The sequence below is a fragment of the Dinoponera quadriceps genome, unplaced genomic scaffold, assembly GCF_001313825.1.
Source record: "Dinoponera quadriceps isolate SergipeBrazil2010 unplaced genomic scaffold, ASM131382v1 scaffold1846, whole genome shotgun sequence".
Taxonomy (NCBI): Eukaryota; Metazoa; Arthropoda; class Insecta; order Hymenoptera; family Formicidae; genus Dinoponera; species Dinoponera quadriceps.
In genome coordinates, this window is record NW_014556140.1 from 1,501,709 (window position 1) to 1,521,148 (window position 19,440).

Consider the following 19,440-nt stretch of genomic DNA (forward strand, 5'->3'; position numbering starts at 1 on the left):
AGCGATTTTCTCGCGTGCCTTCGGTGTATTCGGGAAAATGAGAAAATATCCAGATGAATATTAAAGTCCGGGTGCGAAAGTAAAAACATCGCGCGATGAAAAACATCCTCGCACGACATAACATTCAATTGCCGTATTGAGAGATAACCTAGGCTAAGCGAAAGTGACGTAAACACATATATTAAATTAATTAAACACCTTATCGTGCCTCGACCACTGCGGCAATTTTTTATTTTATATCGCGGCTATGTTTCCTGTTTATGCGACATTTAGATCCGAATTCGTTGCGGAACGCACAATGGGATTTCAACATGAGGTCATTACTTAGATTGACACGAGCGAAATTATCGACGATACGAATCGATACAAGAAATGACTGATGCGATCGGAAAGTCAGTGTATGCGATACAATTTTATGAAGAAGTGGAAAAGCGTAACATTGCGCGTTCGTAATAAATAAAGCAAGATCTGAAAACACTGAAAACATGCGCAATAACGGGCAGTAATTCACGAGCGATAAACTGTGAACTTACTAAGCAGAGATTTGCGGAATTAATTTTGTGACTTTTTTTTTCACGCGCGGTGACACTGTGATAAATTAACACTTGATAACCTTCTGCAATTTATTATACGGTAGAATAACGTCAGAGAAGTGTACATAAGGAAACGTCCGTTTATTTGATTATTTGTTAAAGAGAAGACGCACACACGCGACTCGTTCATAAGAAGATGACTTGCAAAAGGTGCTCAATAAAATTTCATTGTGGCGCAATTTGGCATAACGTATATAGTGGCTGACCGAGAACATTATTTTCAATTTCGGCCGAAGCCTTGATATTTGATTTGATTCTTCGCCGAAAATAGCCGTAACCGAAATTACGGTCGAACACTAATAATGCGCCGAATTATGAATCTGTAATTAGGTAAATAATACAACAAACATAATCAAAACAAGTAGCACGAATTTAATCGTTCAATTATTCATTATTCTAACGTATAGCATAAATCCGTTGCATCCATAAGACAAGAAGAAAAATTAAAGTGAACTTTCCAGAGCAATATTTCCAGTTTGGTTCTATCCCAGTAAGCAAGAAACATCAAATCAATCTTTCAAAGCATTGATTTTATGTGGATTTTACAAACATTTTAACATCATATTTTATAAATGTCTTTAAACTGCCACTTGATAATATATATTACGTTTTTTAATACGAAAATTATGGTGTGGAAACATTATTTTTAATGCTTCGGTCAAATATTGTCAATAATAATATTAAAGAGCCACATATTTGAAAACGTTACATGTTACAGAATATCATTGTAATAAACGTTGTGTCAACGATTCTTCCTTACTGGGATTAACTTGTACACTTTTACACGTGGTTTATGCAAAATCCAAGCAAACGGCGACAAAGTAGGCAATACCTCCGACTGCGTCGCCAGAGGGTCATCGGACAAGTTGCATTGAACTCTAAAGTATGTAGAAGGAACGTAACGGTAAGTTGATTTTTAACCCTCACTCGTGGGGCAAATCTCACGGTTCTCTATCCGTGTAGTAACCAGGGCAGCAATTCCTCCCACGGATCTGTGAGGGATAATAGGTCGCCTATCGTTCGTCAGCCGATCTGGCTTCTTATCTAGCCAAAGCGGCGTTATCGTCCCAAAGATTTCGGAGCACGACTTCAAAAAAGGGTCGGCGGTAGCCGCCGCGCTCAGTACACAAGCGAACGTCGTCCGAGACGTCGACGTAGGAAAATCGCGTTGATTTCGCTCATTTATCGCGGAGTGCCTCGAGTCGCATTACAAGGTCCGTAAGTGCCGCTGATAACATACATCGGCAGGCTCCGAGTGGGATGTTGCATTACGTCAGAATAGGAATTCGTAAGTAATAATTTGTGCAATAAAATCGGGAAAAGCGAGAGCGAATGCATTCGTTCTTTCGGAACGCTTGTTGAAAGACTCGATTAATTGGCGACACTCATCTATTATAAATGACAATGAATCTACTTTTAGACTAAAGCCCACTGTAAAAACGTTTCGTGTAAAAAAGTTGAATTGTAAAAGACTGTGAGAACGGAAATTGTGCGAATGACTCAACCCTTACCTTCGGCTGTAGCGTTACCGGTCGTGCCTTGGGTTTTCTCCGTTCCTTTCTTTTACGTATTTTCCATTGCAAATCATGTATCACTCTTTTATTACAGTCATACAGTGTTATATATTTAAAAGTTTTAATTGCAATCGGATAATTGATCACCACTAGACCATGACCGGTTGAAATCAGTCCGAGATCAAGTTTTACTTCTCGAATCTGTTCGATAGAGCGGTCTCCGTTAATTCTAGCTGCGCGATCGTTTTCCGATCGAATTAGATCTTGTTGCGCGTATTTTCACCAGAAAAAAATGATTGAGAAGCGGCTAATTAGTGACTTATCTCGATACGATCTCGCATACGCGTTACTCAATATAAGCGTTTCGAATTAAACAGACGCTCCGAGAAATAACGGAAATGCGATTCCATTGGAACATCACGCTGACTGAGTGGCAAGGATATCTGATGGTCATAAAATTATGTAGCAATCTTATGTACATCGGTAAAACATTCTATTAATGGAACGAAACTAAACGGAATGAATATGCGACTTTGTACTTATAATAGTGTAAAATACGGTGTTAAATAATGTTGCAATGTGTTTACTGTTTCGTTTAAATCCCGTGGGACCTATTATTTCGCGTGAAATTTTATTATAATTTGTTCTTTGCTCGACAGACTTTGTTCGACAGACTTTGTTCGACGCGTAAGTGAGTCGTAAAGCATTAAAACATATACACGAGCTGATATCGTGAAAACTAAATGACAAAAATGATTTAAGAGCAATGAAAAATTGTCGAAACTTTCTTCCTTGTATCTCTCGGGCGTCGACTTTTTTGTTCGATATGTAAATGTCCGATATCTCATGAAAATAACGGGATCTTTTCGAGGAACGTCAAATAACGGTCGTGAAATTCGCATTCTTTTAGGTGTCATTGGAATAGAGATGAGGGAAACTCTGGAGATAGTCAAGCAAAGATGCTTTGGAGAAGTGCGTTACCTCACGAGTGAACACCATGAGGCCACTGCAACGGACTCGACGACTCTTCAACCGGCTCTATCTTCGATACGATCAAAATGTAATTTCACTATGGCATCGATATACTATATGGCATCGTATACTATAGGCTTCTCGTGTGGCTCAGGGCGATGACCCTAATTCGTTGATTTAATTTAACGAGTCGAAATATTACTGATGTTCTACGAGTTTGGGTATGTAGCTCATCATTTTATCTTCTCTACAAACTGAAACCTCAACAACAAGTGGATCAACATTTTTTCATAACATCGGTCGTTAAATCGGTCTTCCGAATCAGCAGTAGCCTTACTCTTTTTTAATTAGTGGATCGTTTAGTTTATACATAAATGTTACAAACACGGTTTTCAATTAGCTACGCTTATATTTATTATATAACAGTATATTATATTTATTATCACTTTATGCTCAACGCATGAAGCGTATTTATCGATTCGACATACTTTATTAATCGAATGCAATGTGTTCGATTAAGATGCAAATCTTATTTCTCAGAAATGGAAATTTCAATATTTTATTAACTTTTTGTCATTCATGCATTCGACATTATTTCATCGCTCGCGTAATGCTGCAGTTGAACGATTAAAATCTGTTCAATGTTCTCAGCAAACTAAACGCGAATCCGCAACGATTATCACGCTTTAATCGTTGCAAATAAAAGAAAATGAAAATAAGTTCCTTGTAGCTCGAAGTTAAAAATGCGTATATCATTCGTAATCACAGTGTATTTGCGAAAGAAAAACAACACTTCGCGTTTGTCGCAAACGGAAAAAGCGAATTATAGATGAAACAATTACACAATCGATATTGCAATCGAAATCTTTTTGCGACGTTGTTTGCGTCGTAAAAGATATTTATTCCACCTAAGGCAATATATAGTGAGTTAAAAATGGCAGATCAAAGGAGTATTATAAATCTCTAATGATACTCTACTACTCCACAATCTTATCGTCGGACTTCTGCAATCTCGCCACATTTATACGGTAATTGCTATTTGTCCACACGAGTTTTGAACTAATTTCATAGTTTGGAATTAGTCACTGGCTACGTATTTTTGTGCGAGCTCGAATTTTGCAACTCACTCGAATTACTGCATAAGGTGAATTGGTTTCGAGAGCGAATTCGTGAGGGTACAATCTCATTCTTGAGACGAAAAAAGCTAATGAGAGCCGTCGCAAGATATAAATTGCGGAACTTACTCAATCCACATGTGAAATAAAAAAACGAAACATTAAACGGACCTTTCCAAGAATTATCCATACGTTTTTCAATTTACATTTTCTGTCGGTTCTTATTGTTGATTGTTTCTTTAGTTTCCTGTTGATTGTTAAGTTCTTGTTGATTGTCTGAATGCCTTGATAATTTATCTACTTTTTTCACTAATGACGTTTATGTGAAAAGAGAATAATCGCAAACAACTAAAAATACGCATAATAGATAACCACATAAAAAGATTTCGCATAAATCTGTGTACGGAGAACAATGATCCCTCGCTCATGGGGAAAAAGGCAAGAATATAAAATCAGCTACGTAATTTCGAAGCAAGATAAATAGATTGTGACTAGAATTAGTAGACGGTTGACCGTCGAATTTCACGATAGAGAATCTTTCTCTTTCTCCGCAGTATCCGCCAAAAACACTTGATTATTACTTGGATATATTGCACGTACACAGAAAAAATGTGCTAGATTCAAATAATTACTCCAATACTACCTAGCTACTTTTCACTTGGATTAAGTAATATTTACTTGATCCAAATAAAATATTTTCCAAGTAAATTATCCAAGTGAAATATTTATTTGATACAAGTAAAATTATTTATTTAATCCAAGCAAAAATTTGCTAAGAAATATTGGAGTAATTATTTACTTGAATCTAGCACTTTTTCTTCCATGTACACACTGAGAAAAATTCCATTAAAATTGTAATAATTTTCGGCTCAACTATTTTTTCTTCTGGTTTCAATCTAAAAATTAGTAGCAATATCCATGTAAAGTTATTATCACTGATACTATAGTAACATTTATTAAAAAAAAGATTTTCATGACTATAATTCTTTTACTTATATAATTATAGTTACAAAGACCAACAATTTTGTTCTTAATGCAAATATAAAGTTTTTATTGCAAATGCGATCTATAAGCGACGCTCGTAAAAGCTTACAAATATATTCTCTTGATACTCACATTGAAATTTAATGTTTCATTAAGTCACACGAATGACGACAGAGTTGATAACTTATAGGATCACATACAAAGTGTCTCATCATCTTTGGAATTAAACTACTATATGACACTCTTCAGAAGGCACTTAAGAATAGATTTTATCATTTTCTTCTTGTACATATTATTTTTATTACATATTTATTCATACATTTATTTATACATTTTACTTTTATTCTATTTAAATAGTAGAGCAATACATAATAATTTCACATTATTGTATATTTTATTAATGCTATTCAATGTTATTTGTCAATTCCACAGTTTAATTAAGTTTCCATGAACATCGTTAAAGAGACCGTTAAGAGATTGTAATGAGATGATCAAGAACCACTGTGGCCGTAAAAAGATCGTTAAAACTGTTAAATGAGCGTTAAATGAACGCAAAGAGCACAATACCGGAAACATTCTGGAATTCCGTCGCTTCCTAGATATTCCAATTATCACACACATTCATAAATATTGTATAAAATTATCATATATTCATTTTTGTATGTTTTATTAACCAGTCGGCAAGAAAAGACGCACGCGATCCTATCCACGCGATACTGTCTGTAAAATACGATACTGTGCTAATCTCAAGACACATATAAGCCAGCGGAGAATTTCTGCCACAAAGATGGAAACGATGTTCGCAACGTGAAACTGGTTATAGGGCGACAACCTTAATTTCGGGCTCGGAAATCCACTGATTCTTTTTCTTCTTAAGTATTGACGTCACGCCCTCGCCCCTTTTTCTCATATTTTGCTTGTTTTCATGCATAAAAGCCAAATTCATTCTCCTACCCGGAACGATGTGTGTGAAAGAATTCGCTTTTGCAAACCTGATGTTGCTAATAATAATAATAATAATAATAATAATAATAATAATAATAGGTCAAAATATAAATGTGTGTGGTCAAATGTAATTGATACAGGTTTAGTTGTTCTTGTTTCACCAATAAAAAAAGTAGTATATTAGTGATGTATATATATACTTCACAAGATTCTTCGAATAATTGTCCAAATCTTCGAGAGAAAAATTTTGTTCTATTTAAAAAATCATGATATTCTTGCCAAACGAAGAATCGAACGGCACTCTCTCGATACGTGATTCAAATCAAAAGGAGGGTCGCGTCGATTCGGTTATCAAACTTCCGCAAGTTGTCGTCTCCAGTCGCGTCATGTCTGCGCATCATAATTATTCATACGCCTCTGTATGTACGCTTGTGTCTGCTTCTTCTTTTCTCACTTCATTGGCGCTCAATCGTCCATCTACCTCGTACTACTAACCGAACGAAATCGAAAAGAAATCCTAGAGATTTTCATGCGATATCACGTACAGGATGCTGAAGTTTACGAAGTGGGTTTCTGTGTCGCATCGTCCATGTTAATTCGAGAGACAGCAGGACTGCGAATCCCTTAGAGACGGATGGTTGAAGAAACACATGAAAATACTCGCACACAGATACCATCTCCTCGCCGCCTTAATCGGCGATATTTTTATAAGACGTCCACATAATTTATAAAAATCCGTTTTTCATAACTCCCCACTTCGATAGTGTATATACGTACACATGCCGAACGGAAAAGTGCATTACGACAATGAACTTGACCGCTCGTACATGATAGCGCCATATTATCGGTGACCATGACATTAGGTATGTAACGTAAATGGATAATACAGATAATACAGACTCGAAAATTTATACATACATGACGCGGATATACGAAAAAATTTTAAACACACGGCTTATATGGATGATTTTCTTAATCCTTCATCGACCCTTCTTATCAGTGACCAATTAATCTTAAACATGTCTCAAAGAATGCGTACGATCTAACTTTTCTACTTCCATTAAATCACGAGCGCACGTGAACCAATTGTAATTTTCCTCCGAGAAACAGGAAACGCGATGAAGCGTCACGTTTTATTATTGAGTTTGTTTGTTGGAATAACACGTGCTTACGTATTTACTTGCGTCAGAAGCGACCTTAATTATGTATAATTTTCGCAAGACTCGATAAGACGTCCGTCTTCGTAACAATCGTGACAATGTAAAAAGCCAAAACTATAAATATATACATAATTTAGATAATTTCCAAATAGCATTATTCAATCTGCTTATAATTTAATGGAATTTAACGTAGTTTTATAGTACAGAAGTTCGAAAAAATTTGTTGCAAAAATCATTCATTTATTATCCGCCGTTTCAACGTTAAACATAAATTATATCTGAGATTGTTCTCAAAAGAGTCAACAGTTTCGACTCTTTAAAAAAGTTTTTTTTAATGAATGTATCCATGTTACGTGTCCAATTACAAACGTCACAACAAATGTTGATCACATATCGACTGCACCTTAATCTTTGACACTCTGGTAAAAAATAAAAAAATACTGCGATGTTCTTGCTGTCGTATCATTCAATTATTATCACTGATACGAAATCTACATCTTTTTTCTTTAATTGTGTCAATAAAATTAATAAATTCATATAGATAATCTATAAGTAAGTATTCTCCATAAATTGCTCGCTGTATTCGATCGAGCATGATCGAAGTAATCCCAATTAGTTGCAGAAACTGACTTACAAAAAAATATAAGTATTGCTAGTAATAGATGTCAGACGTAGTTGTAGAGAAATCAGAGATGATATATAAATATCGTAATTTTTTATGGAAATGTGAATCAATGGAGGGGTCTTTTTAGTCAGATTCCTTTGTCTGTCTTGTATCAATAAAATTAAGACATTAAGACACTATTTATACACGCATTCAAATTATCTTTGCAATAACAAGCATATATCGCTTTCGTTTTACGTTTTACGATTGATAAAGTTCAACGGGAATCCTATTTGATTTCATGCTTCTACCAAGACATTCCGGCGCGAGTAATAATCGAAAAAACTATATTTTAAATAAGGCAGAAAATAAGTCAGACACGAATTATTCTGATCTTTTAACATATACTTGTGATTCACATACTTGTGATTTAAGTCAATGTGAACAAAAAAGTTTTCTACTATTTTGCAAATAACCACGCAAATTTTCGAATTATTAATTAAAGAAGCCTTTATACATGGCTACTTTCAATCATTAATATCTCAAAATTTTACGTAGTTGTTTTCAAAATGATAGAGGATTTTTTTGTTCATCTCAACTACAAGTATATAACAGATATGACTTCTTGCATTAGACACTCTATAATCAAATTCATCATTAATGTGATTCACGATGAATATGATATAAAAGATTAATGATATACGAGATCTCATGATATATGAGATCAATTTGAGTGTATATGTCCGCCATATAAATTTGCATATTACGATCGATGTGCCGCCGAATGTTACGAATTTATACGCACTAATCGGAACGGATAATAAATACAACCGTTTCTTTTTTCCTCGAAACCGAGATGAGCTGAAGGATGAATTACAATAAAGATAACGAGGATAATAGATTTGTTTAATTTCAGACAATTATAGCTGCTTCAATAACCATTATTACGCCGTTGATCTGATACAGCGATGAAAAATAATATGAGAACGTTTAAAAACTAGTCGTATAACGTCCGAACGATATTTTTTCCAGGCAGGTAATAATTTAATGCGTTGTCATGCGACTCGATCACCTGTCGATTGTGTACGTCTGGTGCATGCAATTTCAACTTTCGACTTTCCTGATATAATTACTTAAGACTCTTAGATCGACCACCGTATTATCTCGAGCGTTAAAATGCTGCTTCTTTCATAGGTATACTTTATTTATTTATCCACTTCTGCGCTGCACAACTAGGATATTACGAGAAAAATGATTAAAATGTAGAACCTTCGAATCGGATTAGTGACACGAATTACGGATGCTAATTGGTATCGCTGATGCATGGAAAATCAACGAGTGAATAAATTGGTAAACCTGTTATCACGGTAATGCCGGGTCTACGCGATGGCCACGTTCAAACATCGTTGACTACGAATGTTTCGGTACGGAGTTAACGGGATGTCGAAAATCAAAGTTACAAGCACTCGCAATTGACGGTGTTCCATGGCCCACGACGACACGTTAGACCATTATCCGCCGGAGAAGAAAGATATCGACCGATGACAGGTGCAAATGAATCCTATTCGTTTTGGACTCCCGAATTTTTCGATTCGCATTGAATCCTCCAATTCTTAATCGCGCGTGATTGATTCAAAGGGATTCAGTTTGACCTCCGATACACTAGCTTGTCCGATGGTAGTGACCTTGAATTGTGCACCGGCTACAAATATACGGCTTGTACGCATCAATTAAACTGACAGGTTTATTACCTTCACTACCTCCACTACCGTCAACTTTAAGAATACATTGACTTTCTCGTCGACTCTCTCTCTCTCTCTCTCTCTCGTAAAAGAGATTTGTCTGTAGCGGAGAGATTTATTTATAGCGGAAGATTATATTTCTTATCGAGGAACTTAACGTTAAATTACGTAGGTGGTGGTTTACATACATTAATAATAAACGTGACTGTTCAAGGAGCCGGGAAACTGGCGGCTAAGAGCCGGGACCATTTCGCCTGTTAATTTATTCGAATTCCACAAACTTGCGAGCATGGTGCCCAAAGCGTGTAGCATCGGAAACCAGTGGGATACGCGATTCGTATATTCGTAAATTCGACACGATTTTGAAACGCGCATCGATAGCCATGTGGGAATATCAAGCGCAACAACTTCTACGGAACATGTATTGCGTGACGCGTACAACTTATCTAATGAAATCACAATGCTAATGCATATGCGATACGTAAAGGAAGAGGAACATATTTATGATGTATCATAAATTATAGACTTATATTTTGTTCCTGTACACTCCTAGATACCGAACAATATCTGAGGTGTCAGAATTCAATACATATTAACCGATACAATAAACCGATGGGAACCGTTCGGTTTGATCGGCGAAATGATGACAAGATAATGAATTCTGTTGAAGATAGATGTTCGTAAACAATGCAATTTGTCAAGAATAGGATATGGCTGGTCGAAATCAACAAATATAATAATACAACCCTGACTTATATTGGTTCTCAAATCTTTCTCGATGCGCTGTGGTAACTGTGTTAAAGTTTACAGTTATCAAATTTAATTTCACACAAAGGTCCGTTTCGATTTATTTACAAATCAAATCTTTTCGCAATAAGTTCATCGAGGCTTTATGCGCGTCTGAAGAATATTTAGTACAACTAAATTTTGTCTATATATTTATTATAATATTATAATAAATAATATCATAAAATAAAATCTTATCTCATCCTTTATAATTCTTATAATAAAATTATAAAAAAATGAGATAAGAGAGAGAAAAGTTACATAACAACGGTCTCATAATTTTGCTCTTGTAAAATCAAAGTTTAAAGAGATTCGCTCATTAAGTGCTTAAAGAACAAAGTGACATCAATTGACGTTTTAATGACGTTTATTGATATTAGAGGCGTTACTGTGATACCGATAGGTATCAATTAGATCATCAATAATTAATTGACATTTATATATCTTCTACATGTCACATAAATTAATAAAATTACCGGTTATTATTTTAAATAAATGCTAAAATTATTTAGGTTTTGATAGTTTAAAAGTAAAAGGGAAACTCAATATAAATGCACATAACTATAATTACTGATTTACTGCAACAACTTTATACAATAACAATTAAATTTCACATATTATGTTGAAATTAAGGCGATACTTTCATTCAGATTTTGCTTTCGTCTACGTATCCATCTTTAGTTTTAATCACAGTTTTAAACTCGCATACTCCAGACATATTCTGGCAGTCAATTCATCCAAAATTTCTGGTCCAATTTGCTTTCATTTTTCTTGTAAAACCTCCCAAAAATGATTTGTATTTGTATTTTAAAGTAGATAGACTTTAAAGCCATTAGGAATTCGATAGTCAGCGTTCAATTTAAATGAAAAAGACATTTCAACAATTAGTAAGAAACACTATGCACTCGTTTCTGATAAAAAAAAGTATACACTCGCCATTTTTTTTTATAACACTAATGAGACATTTAGTCATTTATTTAAACTAATGACCGGTAATGTAATTAGAAATATATCGACATTAACAAGATGTCATGCGAACAAATGCCACGTCGCCATGTCATTGAACTAAAAATTTGTTTTCGAGAAGTCACGACTAATTGGGACACCAATTAACAGAAAAATATCCGCAAAATTTTAGTAAAAAAATTTTAGCAAAATAATACAGATAATAGTGCGAGACGAGCAACAAGTTATAAACTGATCAAAGATTAAATAAAACGCGAATTAAAGTGTTTACCCACTACCGGCTTCTGCCGGGACTCTCGTGGAACGTCAAGACGTCGATGAATCCTAATGCACGGCTATTTGCGATGATCGATACCGATGATTGATATCGGACTGCGTAGAAGAATAAATTGCGAAACACAGTATGTATTTCAGCGATATGGCAGAATTGCACGAATTTGCAAGATCGCGTCAAGGACACGTGACCGATTCTATTTTTTGCTTTACTTCACGATTAAATCACACCTAACACTGGCGCAACGGAACATGCCCATGTCGCACGTTTTTGCCGCCAATTCAAGCGCAATCAATCTAATCGGTCCTGTCTCACCAATTATTGCTGTTTTTTCTCCTTCCACAATGAGCGCCTACGTAGGAACTGTTTTTCCTGAACAGAAAATGCGCTTATATGCGGAAACGTTGTTTTTAATACGCATCCGATGCTCGCTCGCTGCGAATGATCGATCTAAATTACTTAATGGGAGTTATCGGAAAGTTACGCTGCGGACACGAGTTTGCGGCGCAAACAGGTGGAATTTTCTTGCCGCGGTGACGGCGGCGGTGGTGGTGGTAGCCGCAAACATATCGCGTGTAATATGCAATATGGTCGTTGCAGACTATTAGACGATTTGGAGCATAAACTACGCTGACAGATACTAACCGAATAGTGACGCACTTCCTGTTATGCGTACTAGCTAATAAACATCTCTGTCGTGATAAATATCACGATATCAAGTTGATTATTACGGATTTGGTTTGATTCTCGTTAATTCTGTCGCGCGAGCGTCATAAACAAAATTTGAACGTAGCTTTGTTAAAATATATACCGAGAGAAAAATATAGTTATTTTCGGAGACACAACAATATCCCTTTTTTTTTTATTTTAACCAATATAAAAATAACCAAATTTAACTTTATTTAAATTTAAATTTTAACCAATTTAAAAATAATAGCAGCAACATATTATGCGTAAGGTTATTGTTACTGTCGCTATAGTAACGTTTACTAGAAAAACTGTTTTCTCGACCATTTTTGTGGTTAAGATGAAAAAAGGATGTTTTCGTCCCCGAAAACAACTATATTCTTCCTCAGTGTGATAAAGCAACTGCTATTTTAACTTCAACTAAATTATGGTTAATATATCGAACCGTAATTGCGTCGTCGAAGAATGTCGTTATAATTTTGCTCCTTGTCTTTATAAAAAAAAAAAAAAACACAGATTGCGAAAGTAACAATAAACCAATCGCTGGTTTTAAATTACAAATCAGGTAAAAAATCCGAATTTTGCCGATTAAAATGCAACAAGGAATGGAAGAGGAATTTTTTGGACTTCATTACCTTCCTTATTTACGATGAGGCAACAGTAATGAAATAAAAGTCTCTTCGATTCGATTCCCGCGTGACTTTCGCGATTTTAAAAGTAAAATGCCCTCTCCCTCAAGGTTGCATTCCTCTGCAATGCGTCTGCATGTGCGGTCAGTAGGCTAGCTGAAAGTAAACGTCCATAAACGCGACCCTGTCGGCGATCAAAGTAAGGTCGTTCATCTCGACCTGGCCTGTCGCGAGAAATGATCACGCGCAAAATTGCGAAGAGTTAATTACGGGTCCGCCCTGGGAAACACGGCCGTTGTTTGTCAACGAACGCTGTCGATCGACCTTCGAATCGCCTCTGACCGGATGATCTCGATCGAGTGGATTACGCCGGACAGGTAGCGATGTCCTGCCAGAGAGGGACGGCAATCTCGTGACCCGATTGGCCGGCGCTCCACGTGCTCGCCGATCGCCACCACCTCGGCCATCGGACGACCGGCGAGCCGACCACCATGGTGGGAGTGCAGTATTTTTCAAATCCCGCCGATCCGAGTTTCCGTCATTCTTGCACCGATGCGCATGCTGTACGCACGGCGAGCCAGGCGACATACGTGACAGGTGCAGGAGGATAAAACTTGGACGATTAGCCGGAATTTCGGCGAAGAGTGTGAGCGCAAACTTGCCAAACGGGTGCTCAAGTCTAGCGGAGGATATCTGCGCGAAGAAAACGAGATCGCTGCGCGCCCGGAAACGCCGTGGCGCTTCTTCTTCGCCGGGACTTCCGAGCCGGAGAGAGTCCCCGTCGCTACATCGAAGCTTCAAGAATTCGACGACGAGATACGTCACCGATACCGGGAAATCCGATCGATGTGTGTCGTGGCCACGAAGAGTCATCGTAGAGGTATCGCAAGCTAAAGATCGGTTGCTCCGGTCGATCGTTCCGTTCGTTCGTCGGGAGAAAGCAAGGCTCGTGCCGAAGAAGTTTCGACGGTCGGAAGTACGAGAGGACCGAAGAAATTGCGTGTCGCAAGCGGCAGCCTTGCGGCCGAAAATTACATAGCATTAACAGTATCAACGCCGGCCGATTCCTAACTGCTGCAGCCGGCTGACATCGCGAGCTGCGCAGCCAATTGTGAGGAGCCATCTTTCTCATCTTCTGCGGCAGTAACGTGCGTCTTCGTCGCGTCTGTCGCGTCGGATTGTAAGCAACGAGCCGGAAAACGTCGGTCGATTTCGATCCCGGCGTTGCACACACCGCAACCTTTCGTCAGCTCGCTATCGCCAAGAAAGAAAGGAAGAAAGAGATAAGCCACGCCAATATGAAGGACCTCATGATACTCTGGCACTCTCTAGCGGGCCGCAATTATTCACGCTCGGTTAACAACACCAATCACGACGGCCCCGATAACGGCTCGGTCGACCAGGATGAGCCGAGGACGCTTCCCCGACGCTCGAGCTTCCAAAGAAAGTCCTCGGTAATGGTGAACAGATTCTTCAACATCGCGGTACCGGTGAACGCCGACGGCAGTCGAAAGTGGCCGAGAAGTAAGTAACGAAATTCGAAATCGGACTCGCGAGACGAACGTTCGGATTCGGAAAGAACAGAGGTGTGCTAGTATATCATACGCACATGCATACACATATACAGAGGCGAGATATATTCCTAGTTAACGAACCGTTGATTTCGAATATGAATCTACAAATATATATATATATATATCTGCGAACAACGGATAATTATATTAATTACGATTAATTCTATTAGAAAAAAAAAAAACATTTGCTCATCACTAATGATAAAATATTCGCAAGAGCAATTAAATTCGTGTTCGTAGATAAAAATTACAGATATGATCCTTTCGATTTTACAAAGACGCAATCTGTGCCGGAGTTTTCTGCCGAATACGAATCGACGCGATATTCACAAATTCAAGGTCCAGTTCCAGAAATCAATTAAGATTGAAGTTTGATGAAGTACCTTGATCTTAAAAAGTGATATCATTGCCGATTAAAATTGATCTGGGTTCCGTAACATTTCCGACACATATCGTTTGCATTAATTCGATCTCATATTTTTGTTAATACTTCTTTATTATTCATGAAGAACTATATTCTTGTTTACATTGAACCCCGTCGCGGCCTTGATTGGTCATTGTCCTAATTTTGATTTATCGAAGATGAAGATCGTGTGTTCGAGGACAATTCGATCTCGTATTAAGCGTGTGCTGTGGAATACATGGCGAGCAATTCGGCGGAAAAGAGGCAACATTCACACTTAAGCAAAAGTTACTTAAATTGTTTTCAGTCCAGTTTAAACTTTATTATTTGTATTATTCTTTAAATTTCTTCGAGTGAAATTTTATTCTGATAAAAAGACCGCCGATTCCCTCGAACTCTCGTACGCTTTTTACTCGTACAAAATGAATTTCTCCACTTTGAATCGTCAAGTGAATAATTTCACTCGAAATTAAAGAGCGAATTCAATATATTTCATAGTCACAGGAACAAAGGATTCACTCTAATTGATTAACAACATTCGTTAATACGAAGTCAAGGTCCACTTAAAAAATGAGCGAAACTTGTCATCTTACTTCCAGTTTCGCAACTTCCGATTAAACGTTAACCGAACGGTTAAATGTCAACCGTAATTAGTTATTTCTTGTCAATTTTGCTTAACGACAAATGTGATTAGTCAATTCCAATCAAATAATTAGCCGATTAAGTTAATCGGAGGTTTGAAATTTGCCCTGAGAGTGGTAGTATTTTCATTTTCATCTCGAGTGAAAATACTACCACCTTTCCTTCTTTTTGGGCAAGATTCCGGAAAATTTATCGAGAGACCTATCTAAATCTAATGCATAATTAGAAAATTGCAAAAATGTTATACATTCGCGTAATGCATCCGTTACTTTCCTGACATTACGGAAGGCAATAACAAAAATACGTGCATATAATTAGGCGTAGATTTTCATCTGAATGTATCATGCGGAAATCAATGGTTGCTACCGCGATAGAAAGAGCGCGTAGGAACGGGAACATAAATGGTGGTCGAAGCCAAAAGGATCGGGTCGGCTCCAGTTCCGAGATGTGCGTAATTATGGCAACCGACCGGCGCTAATCGGTCTTGTTTGACAAAAACGAACGAAAAGGAAAACCTAGTGAACCGATAGCAATCGCGGTTCAATTAAGTTGCTCCGCTTAACCGAACGCGAGATATTGACTTTCGCTGGATTGCACCATTGAAATCTCACGGAATTTTCGCACGAATTTTCGCAAGAATCTTCGCACGAATATATACACGGCCGTGTAATCCGCTGAATCATAAGCGTATGCCCGTACCATCGGCAAGTGTGCAGTCTGTAATTTAGCCGTGTGGACATAATAACCCCGTATCACGGGGAGTGAGGAAATTGCTTGTTCCTTCACGGCTTGGATTATTTTTCTACGACTATTCCGAATGTGAATTCGGTGCGAAGAAACGAGACAAGGCCGCGATAAGAATAAATAGTGTTTATTTTTCGCAACGAATCGCCTTTACTTCATTCTATATTTTAGTACTGAGGACTGATAACCTCGAGCATATGAGTGCCGCAGTAGCAATACGTGTCCATCCATCGTTTGTACGAAGAAGATTTTCGATAAGCAACTAAACGACTCGCCAGATACTAATTTCGCGATACTGTCGTGTGATTTTCGGCATATTTTGGATAATTTATACAACTTTGCTGTCCTTTTCCGTCATAAAACCATGCATTCTTTCATAATTAACAGTATATAGTTTTATCATTAACAAGTGTATTTTAATTGTCGAACAAAACAAAGGGGGAAGTGGACGGCCGATCGTTTATAAATCTCAAGTTAATGAACCATTCAATAAACTAGTCACGTCTCACACTCGGTTCCTAGTTCGGAACACACGCGTCGTCGGCTCTCAAGAGCAAGTCTTATAAACAACTCTATGCTTAAGATAAAACGAAAGAATGTGAATCTAAAATTATATTTTTAATCAATAATACGTCGTGACATCGTCGAATATACGTTCCTTAGATAGATGATTATTGCAACGGAGATACTTTGCCTTCGACTATTTAAAACTTGTTTATAACAAACGTGTGATTCTTGATATCCATTCTTGATATCCACTTGAGTTTTATAATGTAACCGATACTATTATATCGACTTTAAGAACTATATAGATTTCGTCCAGATATAGAAATTTTGTTTACTCAAGAATAAAAGACGACATTTGTAGCTAGCAAAATTTTTTAGCACAGTGCGTAAATTAGCAAGAGATCTGTTGTGTGTTTATTTTTATTCGAAAATGAATAGGATTCTCGTGCGGACTTATTTTGTCTCATTTTGCCAATATTGACGCGATAACGTTATTTTGTTGTTTAATAATTGTCACGGAAACCGATAATTTCAATATTGCTCCTTTTTGTTTTACAATTTTTATAATTCATAATAGGCAATAGATAGTGAATTAATTCAAAATGGATAATAAATTACGCATATTGCTTCCGCTTTCGCTGAATCATATTCAACACATTAAAACGTCGACTGGTTATATCCGCATATTTATAAGGGCTATCATTTCATTAGCAAATTTAATTCCACGTATATTATCATGCGGTTCTTTCATTTTAGAAAGCTAGCATCTTGTTTCAGAATATTTGACGAGTGTAAAAAATATTAGTATAAAAATTATTCACGCACATCATGTCACAATGTATTCCTTATTCGTTACTTTGATTATGACTGCTTTTTCTTCTATCGAATTCTATTTTCTATTGAATAAGTCGTCCCGATAAAATATATGGTTAACTAATGTCTCTTATCAATAAATTTATAAAGTCTCGTCGTGGATAAAAATTCTCCGATTTTCAATCCTAAAATAATCATTCTGTATATATTAAAATATTAATGACTTAGCTAAAAATGGAGAGAATCATATATATTCATTCATAATAGAACTCAAGATAATTTATATATATCTATATATATTTTTTTTTTCTTTTTTTCAAGTATATAAATTAATATTTAATTATCTGTACTACGATCTATACATGAATATTAATGTATTAAACTTTCAACGTAGCTATAAAGTTACAAAAAAAGCAATTAACGAACTTCACGAAATCTTATCTTATTATCTTAGTATAAGATATTTTATCGATATCTTATTTTTGCACTGAATAAAGACTCACATAGACCTTGCAACGCCATGTCAAGTAAAGATCAATCGATTTATTATTGGTAGAAACGGCTATTATAACAAACATTATAATTATAGTACCATGGGTATATTAAACAGCAGATAAACGAATCAGTCATAAAGATAAAAAACTTGGCCAATTAATCATGTTCGGTTTATTTCGAGATATACCTCGCGCACGGCATACGCGTGCATCTGTGAAAAGAAAACCAGTTGAAATAAAGGAACACGTAAACGAGCATTACGGGCATACTCGTGTACGAAAGTAAAAGTAAAAGTAAAAGATCAAAAGCGTGATACGCTCTTTTGCACGGACTGCCGCCGCAGTCGCATAAGTAAAAAGTTGTCGACTTATGTGAAAATCTAAGATTAGAACAGTGTTGAATGAAAGTGTGTCACAAATCGATCCTTAATTTCGAAAACTGCTGGGTAGTAAAAAAGTAACGACTCCTCCTGCAACAGGTAATGGTTAGATAAACGAATCTTGACCTCGAAACTTTATAAACTGGCCGGAAATATCGCCATTGTCGTCCCCAAACCCGCTATCGAAATAGCATAAAACACTTCCGCGCGGATACGAATTTTTTTCGCGTTGGCGATGCGCGTTTACTATGGCCCGAAGGGGATATGAATGTTAACACGTTGTCATGTACACGTGACTTCATTCTACCGGTGGCTATGACCTTATAAAAGCGAAGATGTTATAAAAGCGTATCTTACAAAGAAATATTTCTCGATAATAACAGTTTCCACACAACAGCAATATTATGTAAAAAAAATATATATATATGTGTGTGTGTGTGTGTGTGTGCACTGAGAAAAAGATTTCTTCAAATGATAATAAATTTTATTGCATCCAAACAAATTTCACCATTGGCATGCTCCAAAGAAACTAATGTTTCAATTAATAAGCACGATTGTCAGACTTTTCAACGAACATGTATTTTAAATATTTATTTTAAATAAAAAATTTTTACAAATAAAAACTTTTTTAAATAAAAACTTTATTTTAAATAAAAAATTTATTTACGTGAAACGAAAGATAATTTTCTCACAAAGAAATTATTTCTTTTACTTTACATATTTATTGTAAACAAATAATATTTTATTTGATTGAAAGATATTATTTCAAATAATAACGTACTTCCTGTTGAATAATAGAAAGTTCTTGAATGAGAATAAAATTTGTTCTCCAACAAATAATATTTCGTATATGTTGCTTTTATGAAACAGATTTCGGTCAAATAAATCGAAATACTAAATCTAAAGAAATCT

General features: G+C 36.3%; 1 protein-coding gene across 2 annotated transcripts in view; it reads left to right on the forward strand.

Annotated features, from left to right (window-relative positions):
* The first annotated feature begins 3,096 nt into the window (after positions 1-3,096).
* Positions 3,097-19,440, forward strand: part of LOC106746974 (scavenger receptor class B member 1-like) — a 37,551-nt gene continuing 21,207 nt past the window's right edge. The window contains exon 1 of one of the 2 annotated variants that reach the window (XM_014624184.1): positions 3,097-3,167. Coding sequence is in view for 1 of the 2 variants with exons in the window: in XM_014624183.1 (XP_014479669.1) it covers positions 14,270-14,495 (226 nt within the window). In the remaining variant the exon portion in view is untranslated. Of the gene's footprint in view, positions 3,168-13,860; positions 14,496-19,440 lie in introns of those variants that run through there. The other variant, XM_014624183.1, reaches the window with a different exon arrangement.